Source organism: Ciona robusta, chromosome 9 (assembly GCF_009617815.1).
Source record: "Ciona robusta chromosome 9, ASM961781v2".
Classification (NCBI taxonomy): Eukaryota; Metazoa; Chordata; class Ascidiacea; order Phlebobranchia; family Cionidae; genus Ciona; species Ciona robusta.
In genome coordinates this window covers 6,910,086-6,933,581 of record NC_143243.1, presented here as the reverse complement: position 1 = coordinate 6,933,581, position 23,496 = coordinate 6,910,086, and the positions used below count along the sequence as shown (strand labels likewise).

At 38.9% G+C, this 23,496-nt stretch overlaps 4 protein-coding genes across 6 annotated transcripts; 1 reads left to right on the top strand and 3 right to left on the bottom strand.

The window, feature by feature from the left end:
• Nucleotides 1-11: 11 nt before the first annotated feature.
• LOC149731774 (protein Wnt-3a-like) lies at nt 12-6,749 on the bottom strand. The gene is made up of 8 exons (XM_089884316.1): nt 4,962-6,749; nt 2,878-2,916; nt 2,541-2,708; nt 2,207-2,286; nt 1,784-1,900; nt 1,306-1,475; nt 812-1,008; nt 12-501 (listed from the first exon to the last, which is right to left on the bottom strand). Exons 1-8 carry the CDS (start codon nt 5,087-5,089, stop codon nt 219-221), a joined length of 1,182 nt encoding a protein of 393 aa, XP_089740442.1. The 5' UTR covers nt 5,090-6,749; the 3' UTR covers nt 12-218.
• Nucleotides 6,750-6,894: 145 nt separating this feature from the next.
• On the bottom strand, nt 6,895-20,112 carry LOC149731771 (transmembrane protein 237-like). Of its 3 annotated transcripts, none has more exons than XM_089884313.1 (11): nt 19,888-20,111; nt 19,609-19,677; nt 19,452-19,534; nt 19,094-19,184; nt 18,677-18,852; nt 18,236-18,420; nt 17,858-17,988; nt 17,267-17,343; nt 16,808-16,952; nt 16,405-16,508; nt 6,895-7,600 (listed from the first exon to the last, which is right to left on the bottom strand). In XM_089884313.1, the coding sequence occupies exons 1-11, from the start codon at nt 19,989-19,991 to the stop codon at nt 7,560-7,562; spliced, it is 1,206 nt and encodes a 401-aa protein (XP_089740439.1). In that variant the 5' UTR covers nt 19,992-20,111; the 3' UTR covers nt 6,895-7,559. The 3 variants fall into 3 exon arrangements, with proteins under 3 accessions (XP_089740439.1, XP_089740441.1, XP_089740440.1); XM_089884315.1 differs by lacking the exon at nt 6,895-7,600 and adding an exon at nt 15,386-15,533 and having other exon boundaries at nt 19,888-20,112; XM_089884314.1 differs by lacking the exon at nt 6,895-7,600 and adding an exon at nt 15,593-16,153 and having other exon boundaries at nt 19,888-20,112.
• LOC149731773 (uncharacterized) lies at nt 7,835-12,650 on the top strand. Its single transcript, XM_089884322.1, has 7 exons — nt 7,835-8,045; nt 8,677-8,752; nt 10,103-10,232; nt 10,338-10,481; nt 10,796-10,950; nt 11,237-11,412; nt 11,587-12,650. Exons 1-7 carry the CDS (start codon nt 7,936-7,938, stop codon nt 11,924-11,926), a joined length of 1,131 nt encoding a protein of 376 aa, XP_089740448.1. The 5' UTR covers nt 7,835-7,935; the 3' UTR covers nt 11,927-12,650.
• LOC149731772 (gap junction beta-2 protein-like) lies at nt 12,672-15,230 on the bottom strand. The gene is made up of 7 exons (XM_089884341.1): nt 15,074-15,230; nt 14,757-14,847; nt 14,301-14,408; nt 13,835-13,922; nt 13,518-13,689; nt 13,167-13,343; nt 12,672-12,978 (listed from the first exon to the last, which is right to left on the bottom strand). Exons 1-7 carry the CDS (start codon nt 15,166-15,168, stop codon nt 12,756-12,758), a joined length of 954 nt encoding a protein of 317 aa, XP_089740467.1. The 5' UTR covers nt 15,169-15,230; the 3' UTR covers nt 12,672-12,755.
• Nucleotides 20,113-23,496: the final 3,384 nt, after the last annotated feature.

Here is a 23,496-nt window from a genome sequence, read left to right as displayed (position 1 = left end):
TCTACCATTCCTTGTATGCATGGTTTTCAGGTTTATTTAGAAAAGCGAACATTACGACATATACAGCGTACACAGTTATCCTTGCAACTCTGAAGCAAAGTAACTGTTATATCTCTACTCGCCGCTAATAAAAAAGCGCCAGCGCATTTGGGGAAGCGGTCGTATATCTTTTATCACGAACTTCTGACGGAGTTCTAATAACTTCTCTCCGTCTCCTATCAAATACAAGTGTGCTCTTCGTAATGTACAATGCATTCTTCGCATGTAACCGTGCAGCACCATTGGAATCGGCATCTGCACTTTTCGACCCTAGTTTTATGTGCTGTGGTATATCCGCGTCCACAGCAAAGCAAGTTGCAATTGTCCACGCCGTCCGAGGTGGCGTTGCAGAGTCGACCGCTGGTCCCTTGTATGCCGAGACTGTCGTCACGTTCGCAGTAGTCGTGCGATGCTTGGTAGTAAACTAAATCATTCGTTGTCGGCGGACGCAACGTCGTCGGTCTGTTGATGCAACGATTAGTTAAAGATGCAGTTATTGCACATTTTACTTGATCGACCTCAAAGTTACGTAATAACTCGTTCAAACAGTGCACCCATGGCCATGTTATAACGGCTGTCGTTGCGAAGATAAATAAGTTATATTGGTTCATATCTTAATATCCTTCAGCTACGAGAGTTTTTTTAACCACTGCGCTACAACATCGGTGCACATTTATTTAATTCTGAGCGACACGCGCACTGTCTAATAAGATTCAAAGCACTTCATGTATATAGGCACAGTAGGTATAAACGGAAAACCCACGCAACTTACCCTGGCACCAATGATTCAGCAATCCCCCTTGTCTCTAGGTGTCGCTCTACCCTCATGTTTTTAGCTTTGACATACATTTGTTTGAGTTCACTTCCAACGTTGTTAAAGTGGGGTAACGCCCACAGGCACGTACGAAACTGACAACTACCAGAAACGCCATGACACTTGCATTTAATTTGCATTTTGCGAAGAAGGACCTGTTAGAAATGAATATCGTAAGTGGGAATAAAACAAGTCTTTTGGATTTTTATCGCTTTCTTTCAATGCAACAATTTCACAATGCCAAGTATAATACGTGACGTGACATAATATCCGAATGTTCTAAGCGTATTTTAAACAATTAACAACGGTCTATGGGTGTCGTGAGGATAGGGTTTTATAATTCTTTGAATGTTTTTTGTTTACTACCAAATGAGACGAGAAAATGGAATAAAAAAAAATTTCACACTTTTCCTCATCCTATATTAAAAATTAAAAACGTAATATTTTCCTACCTGCCTCCCAGCTTCGTTGTTATGACGATTCATGATCGCCCTCGCATCCCTTCCTTGGTCAGGAGCGTCAACGAATTGCCTCGAAGCTGCAACACCATATTGTACGTCGTCACTACATCCCGACCACGACCATTTACCACCAACTATTTCTTGCAAAGCTGGGGTTTTCTCTAAATTAAAAGTAATATGGTTACCAAATAAGTATTTGCGCTAAGATTTTGTCTGTCGCAAAATGTCCAACGCCCGATAAAAGTTATCAACGGGTTTTTAGTTTTTAGTGCATGATGATTAACTTATACGCAAATCATAATAGATCTCGAACGTTAGAACCGATCAAATTATTTTGAACCATTGACCGATATTAAAAAAACACGTTGGAAAAACTCACGAAACACACGAAGTTATAGCAAAAAGAAAAAGACAAATGACAGAACTTTAAAATGACCATTTAAACAGCAGGCACAAGTCAAATTCTCACCTTTTACTCTATCATCACAACCACACGACCGCATATCACCAGATGAACAAGCTTTGGTTATAGAATGGGCAACTCCAGCGGAATTAATAGCATGAACAAATGCTGCTTCCTTAGATGCTGGAAACAGAAGAAAACTTTGTTAATAATTTGAAAACTTAGAGTTGTATTTAGAAATATTATGAAATTAAACACTTTTGTAAAATATTATTGTAACCGCTACTAAAAAGTTGTTCGTATGTTAAACTAAATCAGAAAGGTAATACGTAAAAGTATAATCACATATTGTATAGTACACCTAGGTAAAGACAATATATATCGATACATACGATCTTTCAATTGATGGTAACAGTTACGATTTAGTAAAATACAAAACTCGTCAAAAATACACGTTACTGCCAATGTCTTATTTAAACGCTTAGTTACCTCTTTCCAATACAGGCCCGAATACGTTTCGTCGTCGGATTGGGCGAGCGGTACGTAAAGGTTGCGTGGGACAATTCCACCTGTTCGTACAAAGGAGTTTAAAAATATTAAAATGGCGGTCGTACACCGGATTTCATTTTGATTGAAGCCGCTACAATAAGGCGCTCAATTGTCAAAGCAGCGGAGCCACATTAAAGGTAGATTGATCTTTTAATTACTTCATTCGTATCACGTTTATTGTCGATTTAGTATTGAATTCAAGATTTATAAGAATTAAAATCCAGCTTCGTAAGAGGGAAAATTGCCAGGGTGTGTGTTATCTAAGTATCTTTACCTCCGGTCGCTGAACTGATGCTTGCATTGGTCAATTCCCATCTTCGTGCCGTGTGCAATACTGGGCATGAGGTCGGTGTTTGAGGAACAGAATCGAAGTTGTCTCGTGCCCAATCCTGGGACTTGTGTGCATATAATAGGCTCGGCAACGTAGCTTGGATAGTGTGTTCTGTAAAACATATAGGCGTGAGCATGTGTGTATGTATTTAATTTACGGGAGAAACAGAAGGGGCGTATGACAAGGATTGTCGTCGCCAAGCCACTCATGGATAAAAAAACTTAACACTCATTTATTCATTCATACAATAATTAAACAAAAAAGTAAAACGTCAACTTACGAGTTGCTGGGATGTAATTGTAGTAGTCGGATGATGTTCCTGTTAAATAAATAAAAATATAGGGTGAAAAGAAATATCCATGTACGTAATAAATGATCTTAATACGTTAGCTTGTTATGAACCACCGCAAGTGCCTTGAAGGATGTTTCTTTAAAATATGTGTAGAACAAATTGCCACATTTCGTTTTACTTTGAAGATATGTTATGTAAATAAACTGTCTCGGCATGTTACACGCCGCAATGTAAACAAACGTGGGTAGTTCCCCTATTGCGAGGGCTCCGTCATAAGATTATGAACCAAATTGGATTTGACAGATTTGGATAATGTTCGAAATTTGACGGAATTGCAGGCGTGGGTACGCCCGTTCATTAATAATTGGGGCGGATCCGGCTTAACTTGAAGGCCTGGCTGCCATTCTGACTACTGAGTCAACAAAAAAGCGGTGGGGCAGCCGTTAGTTTTAGTTGCGGAATTTGGGTATCACGTCATTCTGTCCCAATTTTACGACTATTTCGGGTGCGGAAGTAAAAGCGATAAAATCTATTTCCATGATTTCCGTTGCGGGCGAACGAGTCATGGTGTGTGGGTGTCACAGCGATGCTTTTTGTGGGAACATTACGTCTAACGCTGAGGGTTATCACACTGTGTGGGGAACATTAAACAGATAGGAACAATCCGTTTATTGTCTAAAGCGCTTCTCTTGTATCTGTTTTAGTTCCGACGTTGCCCGAGAAAATTTACTGCGATTCCCGTTCAAGTTTCGCACAGCAGCGAGACGTCTGCACACATATTTTCAGATAGTTATCTCAAACGTCAATTTAACAAGCGTTTTTAGTGGGAACCAAAATGGAGATAAATCGTTGACTGCTTGGCTTCGCATCCAACGGAAAACTTCACTCTTATCGATGCCGTTTCGTATACATTTCACGACCACGCGACTCCTAGCGGTGTCAGCTCGCGTTCCGTCTCATTAGGACTAACCGTCACGAAACCAATTAAATTTTATTTACAATAAACAAGGGTTGAATGTCAAAACCATTGACTTCTAAGACCCTGGCCAAGTTTTTCCCTCCACCGCACTATCGGAACTGCCATGTTTCCAAGGCTATGAATCCGAAAACTAAGATTCATTTGCCTGGAAGAGACTGTTGTAGAATCCGCGAACCCTGACGCGGTCGATGTCAATTATTTGTATTTCGCGCAGATCAAAAAAGTTGAGGCATGCGGTTTCTGTTGCAAAAGCAACTTGTTAAAGATCAATTGCTTCGCTTGTCTACCGTGTATTCACAGCAGATTTTGGCAGCAGGGCGCGTAATCAGGTTACTTCAGGAGCAAACGCTTTGTCCCCGCTGGGTGCGTTCTAATTGCCCCTGTCGACTAGTTTTGTGGTATTGTGTAAGCTTTTAATAGTTATGGCGACAAAAATTAAAGTCTTAAAATTTCGCATTACACCGGCAAAAGTTGCCTCAATACTATTACCTTTACCGCGGCCTACTTTCGCGGTTGAAAGTTATAAGGATAAAACTAGGCTACGAAATCTACCCATAGGTGACAGGTGTGGGCGCTTGTCGTACAAATGTAATTGCTTTAAACTGCGAGCTACCCACGCGTGTTTAGAACCTCCTAAGCTCGGTTCGGCGGAGCTTTGCTCAAAAGTTTCCCCCTAAACCTGGATAATTAACCCGCCAACGCCTCCAAACTTTACAATGCTCGAGATCTCGCAAAGATAAAATGATTGAGGAAAGATTTTCAAGCTAGAATTACGTTCATTGTAGTCGAATATTGACAATTGTATATAGGTTACGTGGGCGGAGTATTTTGTTGCGTAACAAAATAAAACTAATGTCCCAATTTCCCCGCGGCTGGCCCATATTAGGCACTCGTGCGATAATAACGTTGAAACTAACAGATTTAGCAATTTCGACGAAATTTGGTCGTTGAACAGCGTGGCAATTAGCATCTAATTTGTGCAAGATACAACAGCTGCACTTCCGCCGCTAAGACAAGATGATTACCTTAAAACCCGGGGAACTCCATTCATTACACTATAGTATTTACGACTTTAAATATATCACACACTTACCACCATCGTGGAGCTCCCGTACCCTCGACACACATAATGGGTGAAAGAACTTGTAAGGTCAGCATTACTTGAAGGCACAGAATGAAGATTCGCTTTAGCCAGGACGTTACTGCGCTCGATTTTTTCATGAGTCCGTAATTCAATGTCTTATTCTTCAAATCCTTGTTGCTGTTATTTCGACTCAACGTAAATCACGATCTGAATAATGTATTTCCGTTTCTCGCCTTTTAGTTGATTCCAGGACGAAGTTAATTTTTTTCCGGACCTGGACGCACGCTGGTTGTTTGAGCACGTGACCTGTGACGTAGATAGTTGCAGCTTGGCGTGTAGTAATCTCCCACGTTCAGATTGCAAAAGGTGACAATTACAGATCGTATATACAAGCTGCTAAAATTAACGCTCTTTCTTGGGTGCGATGCTGGGTTCACGCCTGTAACATGTGAACTGTAAGAAATAACCGATAATTGCTACCTCCGCATTAAACGAGCTTAAACTTTAATTTTACTCCACGGTTACGTCGTGGTCCTGAAATACTACAGCGGCCAAATAAACGACCATTATGAACGATCTACCATGCCTTTATATGCGAATGTCTACAAGTGCTTTATACTTGCTTTCATTCAGCCGTAATCATTGTGACATTTTGATGGGCCTTCCTCTCATTACGTGAATCAAGTGCCATGTATGACGTCAGAAACGTACTAACCCGTCGCGAGTCAACTGTGGGCGCGACTTTCAAAGAGGTGAGGTCGGGAAATCAAGATCTACTGTTTGATTGCATTAATCACATCATAACTCATACGCGAGCATTAGTTATAACGGGTTCCTGTGCGGCTATATATCGCGTGCCATTTGATAAGACAACACATGTATCAAATTTCATTGGAAACCGCCTATACAGTGTACTTGCAACAAACTTATCACTCAGAAACGCCGCCTTTCCGTTTAATGAAGTGTGTCTCGGTGCCGAGCCTGGCGCTTCTACAACTTCCTGCAACAACTAGGGGGGGGGCGTGAAAAAGAACTAATCTACCTGATAACAAATTTGCACTTGGCACGCGTCCGTTATGCAAACTCAGAACTCCGGCCTCGTAATAATTGCTGTACCTGCCACGCACGCATAATAATGCCTTAAGAACGTCTTGACACAACTGCCCTGCATACTACCAGCTTGGCCGTATATCTCTGTTCATTTCTTTGCCACACCCGTTAATTCAAATCTCGATATACAAGGTTCTGTTTCTACAAGACATATCTTTGCCTGATGTCGTCCACACCATTCCACCAGCAAAGTGTTTGGCTCTTTCGGCAGTCCGGATCTTTTAAACAGTACCAAGGCTGCTGGCGGGTGGGTATGGTGGCAGAATGAAGCAGGCTGGCCATTTTATCGCGCCCACGTCGCTTCCAATAACGCTCTCGCGGCTTGACACCGAACCGACGCGTGAATTAGTGGCAAAATTTCGACCGAGCGATGACGAAAGCGAGCTCGATGTAGCTCTCACCTTCGTACGCTCCATCGGCTGTTTGGTTCGACTCCTAATCCCGCCCTAATTAGTGGGTAATCACTGATAATGGGCCAAATTAGCTGCCATTATACCCACGGCGAGCTACCGCATTACGGAATAAACTGACGAGGTCCGGCGATGAAGTCACGCTGATGACGTCATACATACACGTTCAAAATGCTCCAAGAAACTGACCCTTAGTGTTGTTTGTTTAGTCTATGGCAAGGACGTGCCGTTCCTCACAAAACATCATTAGGACAACTTGAATTTGTCGCATCTGACAAATTACGTCTTAGAAAAGCGGAAGATTACGTAACCAGCAACACTATAGTTCATGCTTACTCCGAAAGATTGCGGTTACTATAGTTGTTAACGCAAGTACATTGCTAATACTGACCATTCGAGGTAAAAGACGTTCATTAAGCAGATTGAAAAGTAAAGTTTTTTATAAATTTTGGTAAAATAAAATACGTTGTACAATGTAGACTAATGTTTCGAGAAATCGCAGCAAAAAATCATGCTACAAGTCACGTAGCTGTAGCATGCGACTTAGTGGGTGAGTACATCACGTGATTATGAAAATGTACAGAAAAGACTAAAATCGTTAACTTCCTGTTGGAGGTAAATGGAACAGATGGCGTTACTGATGTAACATAATCACGTATATACTGCTTTCGGTGAATACTGTAGGTTAGTCGGGGAATAACGGGCCAGGTAATAGCGGAAAGACGATTTTTTTTAAATCAAATAGAAACGGTATTGTAACTCTACATGTCAAAAAATAATTTATGTCTTTGGTAAATTGCAACACTGATTAATCAGTTTTCTGGTAAAAAAAACTCTGTTTCGTTGAAATTTAAAGTGACTACGCAACAGCATCGTCTTGCGGGTGTAATTTTGGTCTTATTTACCCAATAACGCCATTAGCAACAGCTAGAAAACCTGACCAAGAAGAATATTGTTCAATGAGGCTTACGGTGAATTGAATGGCATTTAATAGACTTTATGTAGAATCGATCAATAAAATTCAAACCGCAATCTCGTGTGGTTGGGGATATGGTACGTTGTGGTAACGAGTGATCTTATCTTCCCTTTACTGCTGTTGTTGCTCTTCGCTGCTTGGCGCAAAAAGTTCTGCAAAGAAACATATTTAAAGTTATACGTTGCTAGATCGCTATGAGTAATGTACTATGGCTACGAAGCTGTCGTCTTATAGCTAGATCAATAAGGCTGGGAATTATCATCTGTACATTACGCGATGTAACCATGCAAGTAAACCGATTATGACGTCACAGACGAGCAAGGTCGCGACATATGCGAGGTGTCATTGCAGACAATGGTTTGGTAAAGCAGGGAGGGCGGTTGTTGGTTGTAGATTCATGTGTCTTTAATTTAGCCCAGAGAAGTAGCGGATTTTGGTAAATTTGAAACTAACTGCTAATATAAAACTGGATGCGTTTTGTGATATTATGGGAAAGGAGTTGGAAAGTAAAAAGTACGACAATGAAAACGAAGAAGAAGAACAAATATCTGGGAAAAATGAAACCGAGACGCTTCAGGACTTGGGAGTATTAGCGAAGTAATTTACATTGTGTATTATGAAAATTATTAAATTGGTTACGAACGCGCGATATAAATGCAAAAGCTCGCTATCATTGCAACATCGGTGTAAATATAATACATCATTTTATCGATAACAGCGTGAACTTAGTTCTAACCTATTTGCAAATACTGCAAAAGTTATAATGTCACTAGTTAGATAACATAAAGCAACACAGAACAAAAATATATGATGGTATAGATAAACGGGAAAAGGTATATTGGTATGGTAAAGACTGCATATACGAGTATATACCTAATTTTATAATGCATTTTAGATACTCTAACCAAATTCAAAAAAAAAAGATTTTTAACAGAAATTGCATGAATATCCTATAAACAGAATGTCGAATTAATAAAAAGTAGTGCTACTGTTTGTTAAGTTTAGTTTGAATTATGATATATAGGCTCGTCATATTTAAATTATTAATGTTACAAGCACGCATAGAACATGTATATAGTAAGTGAAATATTCAGATATATTTACAACCATTTGTGCGGGTGGATATTCAGCGCAACAAGCAATTACGTAACACGGTCCATATGTGGTTTATCATATATGCAAGTGTGGCTAATGTATTAGCTATAAAAATCGATCATGGTTTTGACAGGGACGGGAACTGCGTGATGTCACTATTGCGATTCTCCCTGCCCAAGGTTGCTGGGCCAAACGAAAGTTCACAGAAAGTAAGTACAAAGACCTTGTGTTTTAAACTTTAGCTTTGGCCACGTTCCAATAATTGATTCGTTTTTTTTCGCACAAGTCATGTAGAATGTAGGAAATACAAGAACGCGATAACCAGAAAACTTCTTTTGGGGTGATTAACTTTAATCGTTGGCGTGGAAAATCCTCCCGTAAATGTAAGGACATCCACTTAAACAACATCCCGCTAAATTGAACGTTAAACATCTGTGCGGTTACGCTGCGTCATTGTAATCATTCTGCCCGCTGCTGCTAAGTCTTATAGATACGATATGATTGTAAGCCCAATGATGTAAACAGAATTTATCGCTGATCAAGATTGCAACAATTTAAATAACGTAGATTTGGTGGAGAATCATACATATAGCATGGTAAGAAAAGATAGGACACCTTTTTTTTCCTCGCCCCATTTGGTAATAAAAAAGAATATTCAAAGAATTATAAAACCCTATCCTCACGACCCCCATGGCCCGTTGCTGGTTAAAACACGTTCAGGATGTATTTGTATCTTATCTGCTAAAGGTGTCCCATCTTACCCCGCAGTACAACATATACGTCCAAGCGGACACAAAACGAAACCAACTGTTCGAAGCATTGTGAACACAACCGTAATCATGCGTTGGTTAGCATTGGAGTAATTGTCGAACGACTTTCGTAAAACGGTCGATTTAGAGGGTGTTTAAAAATTTATGTCTCGGTTAATTGCACGCCTTAAAGCGGACAATGCATTCCGAATTAGGGGCAATGGCGGTCGTTTAGCGTACATGTAAATGAAGAGATATAATTGGTCGGGTTGTATTAAAACTATAATATGCATCATATGCAAATATTTCCACACGTATGCATACACTACAAACAAACATACGTGTTTGGACAGTATGGTAATTTAATTCTTTATTCGTTGCGCATAAGCATATATCTGCATATAAACACTATGAAGGCGAGGGAACTGGTTTTGATTCGTTGATGAGCATTGACAAGATGGTACAATCTGATCGTTCGTGTGTTGGACTACGTACAAAGTTATTGAATAAAAAGCTCTCTAACCGCGTGCACAAGATATCCCGTTTTTACAACAAACATAACGCTTGTATACAAGTGACTAATAAGTACATTAAAAAAACGATTCTGTTTTATAAAAAATATAAACTTATAATCGAGAACTCGTGCTATTGATTCTCCAGCGGCAATTCTAATTCAATTTACAAACGTTTGATTCGACTTCATCATAGAAACGACTGTTTCCCAAGTGCATTTAATTGAAAACAAACACGAAGTGCCAGAAATGTGAGCTAAAGGTGTCTCCCCACCCTACTATATTTGTTTCGATTTAGACACAACTAATTTCGGCATGCGCTACGGGAAACTTGTTGGTGGTTCAGAATTTATTGCAGATGGCAGAAGTCGACGTGAACGAACAGGACAGCGAAGGAAACACAGCGCTTATGCACGCAGCACAAGCAGGTTATACATAGCATAACTTTAATTATTCTGTTACTTCTGCTACCAGGCATAATTAATAATCTTTTAACGGCTCAACTGGATTAAAAAAGGTATTTCTTCGCCTAGGCTTCGACAGCATTGTGAGCTACTTGCTGTTTTTCCTACACGGCGAAATCACAGTCGATGCGGAGAATAACAACGGGTTTACTGCACTAATGAAGGCGGCACTGCATGGGAAAACCAATTGCGCCAAGAGACTTATTATAGCAGGTATATTTATAGAATTTCATTGACGCTTGGAACATTTAAATACGGCAGTGGATGTCATACTCAACGTCTTTATAATAACCGCTGTCAACCTTATTTGCGAGTACCTAAAATCTCAGTACAGTTTAAATTCATGTTTTTGTAAATAAATGCTGATTGACGTAGCATAATATCTACAAAATAAAAGAAGCATCGTAAAGCTGTATTACTAGTACGTAAGCATTCATGAATTACCCGAGCATATGGGTAATTTGGACAAATCTGTACGAATGTGGTCCTGTCATAAAAGTGAATGATGCTTGGCATTTTATCGTTAGGTGCGGATGTTACGAAGCGAGATTGGGGACGCGGGTTGCAAGCTGACGAGTGGGCAAGTTTCTGTGGAATGCGGGAGACTGCCATCGTGATCAGGAAGACTGCGATGCCAGCAATGAGGAAGGAAGACAAGGAGGTGATGGGATGGCAGAAAAAAGTGAGTGACGTCATATGGTGATGACGTCATGTGGCGTTGACGTTATATTGCAATGATGTGACATGGGATTCTTTATAGAATGAATCAAATGCACGAAGCTAATAGTTAATGACATTAGGAGAACATTATGTATTACCTAAAATGGTCAATGGCATAAATACCAGATTCCGTTGCGTGCCCCAAGTATCGCACCTCACATTTATACAATAAAAACTTGCACAAACATTTTAAATTGAGTCAAACTCGCTTGTGAGGGCCCAAACTCGAGAAACACTCGATTTTTCAGACGCATCCTGTCAACGAATTTTGCATTCGAATTGGCCGCCGGTTGGCGCGCGCGATGCATTGGAACGAAGAGCAGTGGATCCGTGACGCAGGTAGTTTGTATCATCTCGCTGAGAAAGCAGCGAATGTACAAGGTGGTCTGTTGACATCTTTGCTTGGGGAAGGAGGAAACGAGAGGTAACTTTGTTCAGTGATAGTTATAATCACCCACACAGTAACACATATATACATATAACATACATTCAACGTAAGCGGACCAAGGTGTTCCTAAAACGTCTTGTTATAATTTTAACAACTGTCGTTTTAACAACTGCGCCACAAAAGGATAAAACAAGTTACATTTATTCATAGGATCCCACATATCCCGGCAAACACAAAGGGCGAAAATGTGATGACATGTGTCGACTCCAATCGTTCTGATTGTGCAGATGATCTTCTAGTTGTTGAAATTACGTCACCACAGAAACAGAGGGTTACCCAACGATGCTTCAGGCGATCGTTGAGCGGGACTGAGATTCTCGCAAAGCACAAGAGCAAAGATGACTGCCGCCCACAACATAGCAAAGTACCATCTGTTAACGTTATACGGGCGTCGCCGTCGAAGCAAAGACAAAAAAAGACGCATCATAGGACCAACCACGATTTGCTTGTTGTGCCAAGAGCGAGCCATAAACGGAAGAAAAATCGCTGATGGTCGACACCAGTTAACTTGGTCGCAATAATTAAGTGTTGGGATAGTGGTTGGCTGCTCGCAATATTTGAATTATAGTAGGATGGGACACCTTTTTATACTATTTTCTCGTCCCGCATGGCAGTAAACAAAAAACATTCAAAGAAATATAAAACCGTATCCGCACGACTCTAATAGACCGTTATTATTTGTTTAAAACATGGACAGGGTGTTTGGATATTATGTGCTAAAGGTGTCCCATCTTCCCCCACACGACTATATATAACAAAGGCGTAAACGTATATATCGGCATACTGGCAAACGTATTGCACAAGAACTCAACAACATGCGGTCGTTCAGAGTCCTTTGTAACGATTTTGGGATTACCTTAAATTTCTATTATAATGAAAAATGGTTATGTAACCATTATAGATTTATCGACCACAGAATATTTATTTGGCTGGGAGAAGTGGGAATAATTTATCCAGCTTTTGTTGGATTAATACGTATTTCCAAACGTTGACGAAATTTTCCGAATAAAAAACGAAAATTGCCGAATCATCCCGAACACTATACAATACAGATATACCAATTAAGCCCATAATCTCAAAGGAAACTAAATCAACATGTACCCACGTCACTGTGTCTTTTAATATGTAATCCTGTTCTGTGCGATGCGCACGACTTATTTCCAATGCTTTTAATTTATACGTTGGACAAAATATGACTCGTTTGAGAATGGAAAGAGGAAAATTACTTGCCACAATCGAAATAGAATCCCGTGTGTATTTTCGTTAAGTTTGTACGAACTAGTGAACAAAACAACATGCAGAATAATGAGAAAGGGTTTCTACAAATAACTGATGAGGTTGTTGGATTGCATATCGACGTAATCCTCATGTTTAGATATGGGTGTTGGGGGTTGCGACTCGCTGCATTCTGATGAAGAAACACGATCCAATAAAGCACCTCGAGGCATCACTTTGATATCACGAGTTCTCCATTCGTCAATGTATTTAGGGTGAAGGGGCTTTCCCGTGAGCTTGGTGCCTTTCCTATGACTGCAAGCTCGTCTGTTGATGGGAGGAAGGAAAGGAGGACAGGGTTAAAGGAGGACAGGGAAAGAGTGTCGAGTAATGGACCAAGTCTAGCCTAATTCACAATGTTCCTCACAAAGACCTCGCCCATATAGAATAGAAGTAAAAGAGTAAGAATTAAAAAGAGAAAGGAAACAATTTAGACAATATGGTGGAATTTTCACCTTGCGCCAATCCAGCCGATGTATAACAACTCCCCGATGCTGAGAAGAATCGAGAAGGCGGAAATGACGTACATGTAGCGAAAGAAAACGGTTTTCTCCTGTGGTCGACTAATGAAGCAATCCACGGTGTGTGGGCATGGCCAAACTTGGCACCGGAACACCTGAGGTACTGTCCATCTTCGTTGAAGGGAAGAGGATAATAGTTAGGAACGAACTTTTGGAATTTAAACTTTGAGGTAAATTGGTCAGGCAAGCAGGTCATCGGTATATATGGATACTATAAGCTTGAAATCTAAACTTTTAGAGCTTTTTTTACCAAAAAAACAACAAAAAGGAAAACCAGGAGTATACCTGTAGAAGTAAACGGTGTACTGCAGCATTATAAAAACGCATTCGATAAGCATTCGACTGAATATCTGCAGCAGGTAGAGCCGCCAAATGCATTGTCCTCTCGTTTTATGGAGCTCAGATGGTATAACATGGTTTGTAAGTACTTTCCACCTTTTGTTCGCTGTGCGGACTCCTAAATACCGGTTTATAAACTCATATGTTACTCGTTCTGTTACATAGGAGGTAGCACAAAGTCAAATGGTTAGACGTTATCAGTAAGGAAAAGAAAGAAGAGTTACGTCGATTTATAACGTAGTACAACTAGAATATAAAATTACGTTCGTTTGCGGCTGTGGAAAGATCGGATGTTTTGACTTTGTCGTTTTCCAGAAAAATGTCATCACCAGAAAGTTTTCTTCGGGAAACCTAAGAAGAAGGGGAGAATGGGGAGGCAGTATATAGAAGTTGAAAAGAAAGTTAAGATTTATACAGATCATAAATTTCGAAAGTGCAACAGACTTTAAAGACTTTTCAAAACTTGATGATCACATTGGAAAAGTAGGTTATTTAATAACTAAAAAGTCTTTCCGGACACCAAGCTTATTAAGTAATTAAAATATCTCTTCTTGCGAGGTTCACGTAGTAGCACTTTGAGTACTAGAATAATTCGCAAATTAATTCTGGCCCAACAGGAGAGCGTGCCACACTGTGGACCTCTCCTACGTACAATAGAATGAAAATATAAAAGTGTTTGGAACACCTGGAACTGCATGTTGAGATCATGCTTAGATTACTTACACTTACCACGTGCATGACGTAGACAAAGTATAAAGCTCCAGGAACAGAGACAGCAAGAATCTGCAACCCCCACATTCGAACATTTGAAACAGGGGCAAATGTATTAAAACACACCTGAGTCGTGGGTGGGAAATGTGAAAGAAATCGTTGAAATATGTGTGTAAATAGTGTAGTTGTGGGTAATATCAGTAATCTTTTTTTAAGTCGTTGTTTTATCTTTCGATCAAAAAAAAAACAGGGAAGAAAAGTTTAGAACTTAATGAGAGATGAAAAAGTGAAAGGAAAGATTCAAGCTTTACACAAGGTCTTTGCATGAAGGCGTCGATCAGACATACGTATGGCGTGAAAATGCCTAATTGACCATGCACATAACATGCAGTAAGATGGTTAAACGCATATGGTGTTGTAATAAAACTCCACCGAAATATAGAATTCCCGCAAAACCTGATGCGCTTAACTTACATTTTCGCAACCAGGTTGTTTAGTGTTGCATGTAAACTCTCGTTGTTCGTCGCTCCAAACACTTTCACCAAACACCGTCAACACCACAAGTCTACAACAAGGAAAACAAACCGCAGTTCATTATGGAAAATCCAAAACAATATAATCAACCACAAAGCTACATAGATGGGACAAGAAACTTTTCTAAACAGTTGTATTGAAGAAGTCCTTAATCGCTGACCCAGGATTTAGCCCAGAATTGCCTCATTTCCCCAACAACCAGACTGAAACTTTTTAAAAGGTAATACGACGAGTGTTAACGCCGAAACACGAGTTACCTCAGAAGCAAAACAGTCGCAATCCAATATTTCCCGAGCAGAGTCGAGTTCTTACTGAGACGAAGAAGAACATCGTCCAAATATTTCCACGACATGACTAGCGGTATATAGGACTGCCTGCTAACTATAAGCTGTAATGCTAAGCGTGACTGGCCAACGTCATGGGGTTGCCATACTACACAAGTCAGCTGTTATGGATTGTGACGTCATACATTGCGGCGCATGCTCACAAGAACAAAATCTTACGTCATCGACGAAGCAGAAAGATAGTTGTTGACAGCAGAAGTTCGAAATGAATTAAATGTGATTTGCTTAACTAGAGCTTGAACATTCAATAGTGTGAACGCGAGAATGACCTGCGCATGTGTTTTCCATCAGCATAGTCCAGACGGCATACCATGATACGTTTTACCGGTCTATGAGTGCTGGCCACTCCCGTGTTGTTGTTACGCCGTTGCCGCTAAAAGAAATAATCAACGTGAAGTTTTGTCAATTGTGGATTTTTGTGAACTTTAAGGAGCAAGTACATTTCAGGAAAGAACGTTAGTTTACTCTATACTTGTGAACCCAAAGAATAATGAACTTAATCGTAGACGTTAGCGGTTGTACATTAGCTGAATATAGAAACGTGCATTAATTACTTTCTACGAAAATGCAGTTTGTATAAATACCGGTTTTATTTTTGTTTTTCTTCCTTGTAATAGATTTTCTTTAAATATCTCATAAAATGCAAGTAATTGTGTTTTATTAACCTACAACAATAGGCAAGTTATATAATCGGGGAATGTCGTTTCTAATTGAGGCTTTAACCAACAAACCTGTACACTGTCATGTGTTATATTGGTCGTTAGTTAGAAAAGGAAACCACGCGGTTGATGTTTAATGCCGAGTGAAATACAACAACTACAAATATATTGCGTATAACGTAGGGGAAGAGTGAACGCCAGAAACCGCTGTTACGTCATTTACGCAAAAATCGATGTTATTATAATGGCTTCAGACGCGGGGCGTCGACCTTGCGGTCAGGCACGCACATATTCACGCTGAATCAACGTTGGCTTAGAAGGCTAAATACGTCACCTGTGCAAATACAAACTGCTTGCTTAGCCAGATTGACATGCCATGTGAGAGTCATCAACCACCGCTTTCGTTTTATAGGGTAATATTGCGAAAATAGAAAGTGCAGGAATAGCTTTCACTATCCGTCTTAATCCTATACATCTTTTTATGGAGATTTTTCCCCAGAAACCAAAAAAATAAACTATAATGCCAAATCGAGGTAGAAGTCATACCATCAAATACTAATCTATATACAGATTCAACAGACTCACGTGCTAGAGTTGCGTCTGTGTTTGGGGATAGTGCGATGAGAAGCCACCCGATGACGACAAATACACATCGCAGTACGTTGAGAACTGTCCATGTAGTTAAAGATCTGAAATACGCAATACGAAATCGATTTACTGTTACTTCTATATTGTTTTACATCGTTTTTTTAGTTCCATTTGAAGCCAATGATAGGTATATGTGTATATTAATTTGCTAGTAGAATGTTCTTTTAATTAAACAGACACAACGAAATGCATTGACGCAAATATGCGGTATTTTTTTAGGTAATGGACCAACTCTTCCCTAAATCCTAGGTCGTATGGAGTGCCAGGCTATAGGAACTTACTCTCACTATCAGAACATAAAATGGTTGAATTAGTATTTTTAACTTTTATTTCAACCTACGATGTTGAAGTTGCATTGAGATCATCAAAGTTTAACGTCGTAGAGTTGGTGCCGCCTGTTACCGTGGTTGCCACTATAGTTCCTCTACCAAGCCAGAAGTCGAAACCAGAAATCCCAACGTTCATGCCAAAAGCAATAAAGTAGACTGAAAAATAAGTAGCAAAATGTTGTTGATTTGTTTGAAATAAAGAGCTTTTTGTAAAATGCGTTCGAAGTGTTTATGAGAAAGGAGTATTACAACAAATTCTGCATTTTTTTACACCAGAAATTTAATGCGGAGTTAACACAATAATTTTACACGCACTTAGTTGTTGAAATAATGATTAGGAAATATGGAAAATTAAGTGCTAAAGGTGTACTGTACATCTTACACTTTATATTCGAAATAAAAATGTCAGTACTTAAAGAGAGTTATTATCAACATGGTAAACTTATTAAAATATATTTTTTAAAAATTACCAACGACAGTCCAGGCTGTAGCTTCCACTTTGCAGAGATTAATAAAAAAATCACTTCCCAGTTTTCCCACATTAGATCTGAAAACACAATTTTTTTAAATTCAAGAAAGTAAGATTCCATTTGTTGAAATTAGGTGGTTTTAATACATTCTGGAGTCAATATCTATATATAGATACTTATTTAGCAAATGATCAGAAAGTGGTTTCTCTATGACCACACGGAAGTATATTTAGATATAACGAGTTACATGGCATGTGTACAGAAGTAAGAGACGTATAGACAGTAAATCAAACTAGCTAACCAAATATAGGAAGGACTAAGCACAAACATGTAGCAGGTAGTGGGGAATCTTTTACCGAAAATACATTAAAAAGATGGACACCAAAATTAGGGGGTTTTATACAACCGGTATTTTTCACCAGTGTGACGTAATTGTTATATATATGTGAAGCGTGCATAACCCCAATTACTTATAAACAGTAGAAAGGTCCAGCTTTTATTATGATATTGTATAGTTGAATAAAATACACACAAAAAATACATAATAAGTTGTATTACAATAACAATCCACTAACACTATCACAGACTTACCTGTCCATGGCTGCTACTAAGCAAAGGGTGATGAGGATATAGAAAGTAGATTGAATAGGTTGGGCAAGAATACGATATTGTTCGAAAAAGTTGTCATCTCCTGGTCCACGTAGAACGAAAGCTATGGACATCTGTAACATTCATTTAATATTATCTAATCCAACATACTTTGTTACAGGTTTAAATAACTTTTTAAATTTTTTGAAGGAGACAGTTCATGTTTTTGTCTTTCGCACAAAATCTGTAGCCATTCTAGTGTGTGTCAATATCAAGCTTGACCTTGAACCTATACCCTCTAGTCTCGTCTACTCTCTCTAAACTAGAGTGGAGCGCACTCCCATGCCCACTGAACTGAAAGCTAACCATTAGAAACTTCACCTGCATAACTGTCAATCCAGCAAGCAAACCATGGAGCAGAAACGTCAAGAAAAGGAAAGCTCGATGGAAGCTTAGAGCAACCTCCTCTGATCCTGTAACATGTGATGCATCTTCTGTGTCGGATCTCTGGTTAGCTTTGTTCATTCTTGATGCAAGCCAATCATCAGTGTGACTTTTAAAGCCGGCTGTCCAAATGTGATATTGAATATTGACGTTTGATGATTTGACAGCAAATATGAAGCAGTTTATTAAATGTGTGTATAATACTTTATACTATAACACTTAATCAAGCTATACTGAAAACATTTTGGCTTGCGAAAACTTGTTCATACATACTGCTTGTGAACCAGAATACCAGCTTTTACTTAAAACAAATTGACAAAACAAATGATCATTTAAACGCATTTAAAATAATGTATTGTATTAACATATGAAGCTTACATGTGGTTTGTACATAAACCCGATCTTGTGTTTGGCTGTTGGCCCCACCAGCACCAGGTATTCCGGGTAATGTTGACATTGAAACCATGTCTTCAATATGTTCAACGGCAACCACATCTTCTTCATTCACCATGTTTGTTATCGCTTGACCATTGGTTATCACTTCAGGAGAAGGACTAGGGAACAGTAAAGGTGTTAAGATAATTAAATGTACATACACCAATAATTTAATACTGTATTTAAAATATTTTTGTTCTGACTAGCCCATTTGGGACCAGTAACACTAAGACATGGCAACATGTATAGATTCCTTATAATCAGGTGAAGTAAAATAATTGATACGAATGCCCCCAGTTTAATGTAAATGGTATTTTATTAGGCCAAAATTAAAGATTCACACTACTACACAAAACTTACGTCTTTCGAGGTTTTCGGTTCCCTTGTCGCCGTCGAGCACGAGCAGTTTTCGAAGCAGTTGAAGTATTTGAAGTGTTTGGGTTTAGTGTATCTGTATGTTTACACAAAAGAAAATGTTGTGTAGTACACATAAGTGCACATTTTAAAAACAAACTGTACAAGATTTTCCAGATTGGAAAGTTTTGTTTTTTGCGCAAAGGATATTTTTTAACTTTTATTTAGACGAATTTTCATCTAAAGTATTTTACTAGTGCAGCTTCTCAAATTTTTTGTGTTAAGGTTTTAAACAGCAGTATTGAATAGAGAACTAAACACTGAACAATAGATTGTATAGTAAGCTAGCATTGTTATTAGTTACCTTGTGTTGTTGCAGCAGCTGAGATAGGGGGTAAGCTACGAGATGGACTTTCAGTTGGCGTTTCACTTGCAGAAATATTTTGCCTTCAGATAACATATTTTTCATCAGTTATAAATACGTAATTTACAAATTTAGACTCGTAAAAATTTCAAAAAACCTTTTTCTGCGCTTCTTTTTTGGAGTTACATTTTCTGAAGTTGGTTTCTCATTTAAACTTTCCACCATGCTATAAAATGTAAAAAACCATTAATAAAACTTGGTTAATAAATTTAAAATAAACACTAGCTTGGCTAACTCCTGCTGATAGACATATATTATATACCAAACAAAACGACCAATTCCAAATATCAGCAAAACGATAAAAGTTTAATTTAATATTGGTAAGTATGATACGAACTTATCGCTCTTCTTAACTTGAGTTACAATGTTTTCTAACCTTGTAGTAGAAGCTGCCTCACCAGAAGTTAAAGGTGGCAACGCTCGCCTGGGCAACGGTCTCGGCGTTAGACTAGAAGTCGCTTCAGCAGTTGAGTCAGCCATTATATTTGGTATTAGCTAACTTAACGTATTATTTGCTAAATATTAAGTCAGTAACTATGATTTAATATTAAAAAAATAAGCATCAAATCGGTGCAACGAATACAAAGTAACAAAACCTTCTCTCGCATCGTTCGTAATTCAAGCTGTTCCGCCAAAGAACATAGATAACTTAATTCTAGCAGCAAAGTTAACCTATAACAGAGGTATTCCACCATTGCAAACCAAATAGCACACTTTTACTTGAAATGTTTTAATTGTTTTAAAAAATAAGAATTTGCCCACTGGAATACGACAAAAACAGAGACGGGTTATCGGATGCGCAGAGCCAATAAAAAAAAATAGTTCTTACATTTTTTGTCAAATTTATTTTGAAGTTCTTCTTAACGGAGCATGGCATTCTAAACTAAAGGTGATCGTGAACACCTAATTCGGTCGTTCTATTTGGGATCTTATTAAAAATTAATCATGTTACATAAGTACGCTGAACGTGAATTTCACGCGCTCCGCTATCAATGGGCCAGATAGCGAACCTGGAGGGAAAATTTGGAGTCAGTTTTTAAATCACGCCATACCCACGCCCAATAAAATTAATTTCACAAGCTTTTACAAATTCGAGTAATTTGTCCCAAGGTTGCACTCATTTTCGACCACATAAATAGCGTAAATATATTAGCAATTTGTAAGGCGGAAAGCACATTGACAGGTAATTTTTAGGTCAGATTTAAATATCTAGACATCAAAACACCTGAATTCGATGATCTGCTAGCAGAGCTGTAATTAGTAACGACGCGTATAAAAATAAATGACCCGAAGTCCATATAGAATGCGTCGCAGATTAGTAAAAACGTGAATCGATATATCCTGAGAGTAAGGAATTCTCTCTCGCTTGTAGAGAGAGAGAAAAAACGTATTTACCCTTTGCCCGTTCTCTTTCGACGTCGTTGTTTATACGTACATGACGTAGCGCGAGAGGAAATCTTCCAAAAATAGGCTTCGGACAGCCGAACCTAAATCGGGGGAGATCGGATCCATTTCGGGAGTCATCGAGTTTAAAAACGTGGCGGAAAAGTCAAATTATGCGTCGTGACGCACGACGTAAGGCCGACGTCGATGCCAGTGATGCCAAAGTTAATCGCTCGTTAATTATGCATGGCGGTGTGGCTTGAGGACAGGTTGTTTAATTAAGCTAATTTGGTTGCACCACACCAAACAGAAAATACAAGACCTGTCAAACGAAATCGGCTCAGAAAAATATTGGACAAATGAAAACGCGGATAAAATAATTAATTTTGAACATAAATTTCATGGCTTTTTTTCCTAGCACTTTTGAACTGGCAACATTAGTTCGGGCCTTGGTGAAAGAAATGGCGTAACGACATTCCGACAAGCTATATGAAAAACCGTTGACGTTCCGCTCCCCGTTTTCTCTTTTTTATCCGTGGAAACCTGGGGTTCGTTTACCGACCTGGGGTAACTCGATAACATTTAGGAGAATTGTGTTTATACACTGTTTTCGTTTTGGGCGATTTCAGATTCAATAGAAGTCTATTTTCGCTATTTTTAACCTTAGCGAATGATACATTATCGGGGTAGATAAAATGTTAGTAACGATTTTGGTTTATTTTAACGGCCAAAAATAAAAATTCCACCAGAATATCACCGACTTTTTATCCTAATGCAAAGAACTGCCGCAGAATTTCATGTTGGGGTTTTATTGGGGAAGCACCGCGATACTCTGAACGCATTCAAGTTGTATCCTACAGCTTTGAACATAAGTTGTACATGCAGTTTGTTAGTTTCGTGCCACAACACATCAGCTGGAATAAACATTCGTACCATTTCCTAAAGAATGTCTAAAATTTCCTTCTCAAATACCACCGGTGTTTGACTTTCAATTCAGTTAAAGAAAATCATTAACACCTTTTTGATCGACTAATCGGACTATTTGCTCGTATCTGCAACTCCACGTCATCGTGACGTAAAAGTTGTTTGAGAAAGCCACATTTTGCTGCTTTGAAACACGCGCTGAAAACATGAATGAACTCGTACGTCAGAATCGTTTATTCGCGGCACCAAAACGGCCTTTTGTTTGAGATGGCGAGATGTGTGTGGTCACTGCGTAGAAAATGATAAAGGGACGTTATTCGATAATAGACGCGCAGAATCAACAAACCCCAAAATAATATTCCAAGCCCAACCGCTCCGAAATAGCTCAGCTTGTGTAAGACCGGGGTTGCGGATAAGCCGTGACGTCGTTGCCTTTTTCTAATCTTGTTCTCGCCCAAATACGCGCGCCCGTATAAAACGATCCCACGCTTTGCGTCAGGACGTCGAATACGTCGTAAGCTCAAGAAGGATACAGTGCTTGCGTCAAAGCCTGCGTCAGAATTCGATAGCTGAACGAATGAGTATAGATTAAGAGTAAGTGGAGAAGCCCAAAGAATATGTAAGTGCAAATTTAAAGGGCAAGTAAAAGCAGACTGCCATAAAGGTCCGGAGCCAAATAATATTATTAATTAGGCGTTTTACGCATATTACTGAATAGCATATTATTTATGCTACAAGTTATAGGATAAGAATAATTCATACTTTCCAAACTTTAAAAAAATTAAAAAGTTTAACCGTCCCGTTAAAGATTAAAATTTATCGCGTGCTGCAGCTGCAAAATAAATTCAGCAAATTTTAAATCTATTTTAAACCTATTTAAAACAAAATAACTCGCCAAGAAGTATAGTCGAATAAAACGTTGGAAAAGTAAATCCCATAGGTTTGTTTACAGCAGTGAAACGGAAACATAACGAGTTATTGAGGCTATTTCCACACGCCGATGTTGTAGTTACGCGTGCCGGTTGGAAGAAAAGACGCTGGCCGAATATAACCTGAGTATTTTGGGTCCGCTTCTATTTCAGTACTCCAGTCACCGTCCAATGAAGCTGAACGCGCCTTCTCTCCTCTCGGATCCGATCGCATCCGAAAAGTGCCGAAAATGGCGGGAACAATAGCGCAAGCAAAAATAGCGCCCTTGGAAAGCGTCGTAAACAATTTTCCATTATTTATAGATTCTTATATCAATGTATAATTACGCCAGTGCAGTGGGTCGGATATAGTCGTTCAAATAGGTTGGGAAGGAAATTCTTAAATTTATAAAACGCCAAATATTACTAGATTTAGCAACGATGGTTTTTGCGGTTGACCAAACTGCTGCTAATGTAATGTATTCTTATTCTATAAGTCGGAAAACCCAAACGATGGGGAAATTTCGAAAATTTTAACAACAATAAATCAAAGAGTACAGGTTATGTTATCGGAATACTTCTAATGCGCCTAAATGTGGCCAATTACATCTATATATGGAAAATACGAAAGATTCTGGTAAAAAACACGCGTGCAGCTTCTGCCAGGAATGTTTAATGTTAACACACTATAATTTAGGAACATACGTTTATTCGTATGCGTTGAATTTGATATTTTTCATTAGGTTTGTCTTATGATTACGTAGGACATA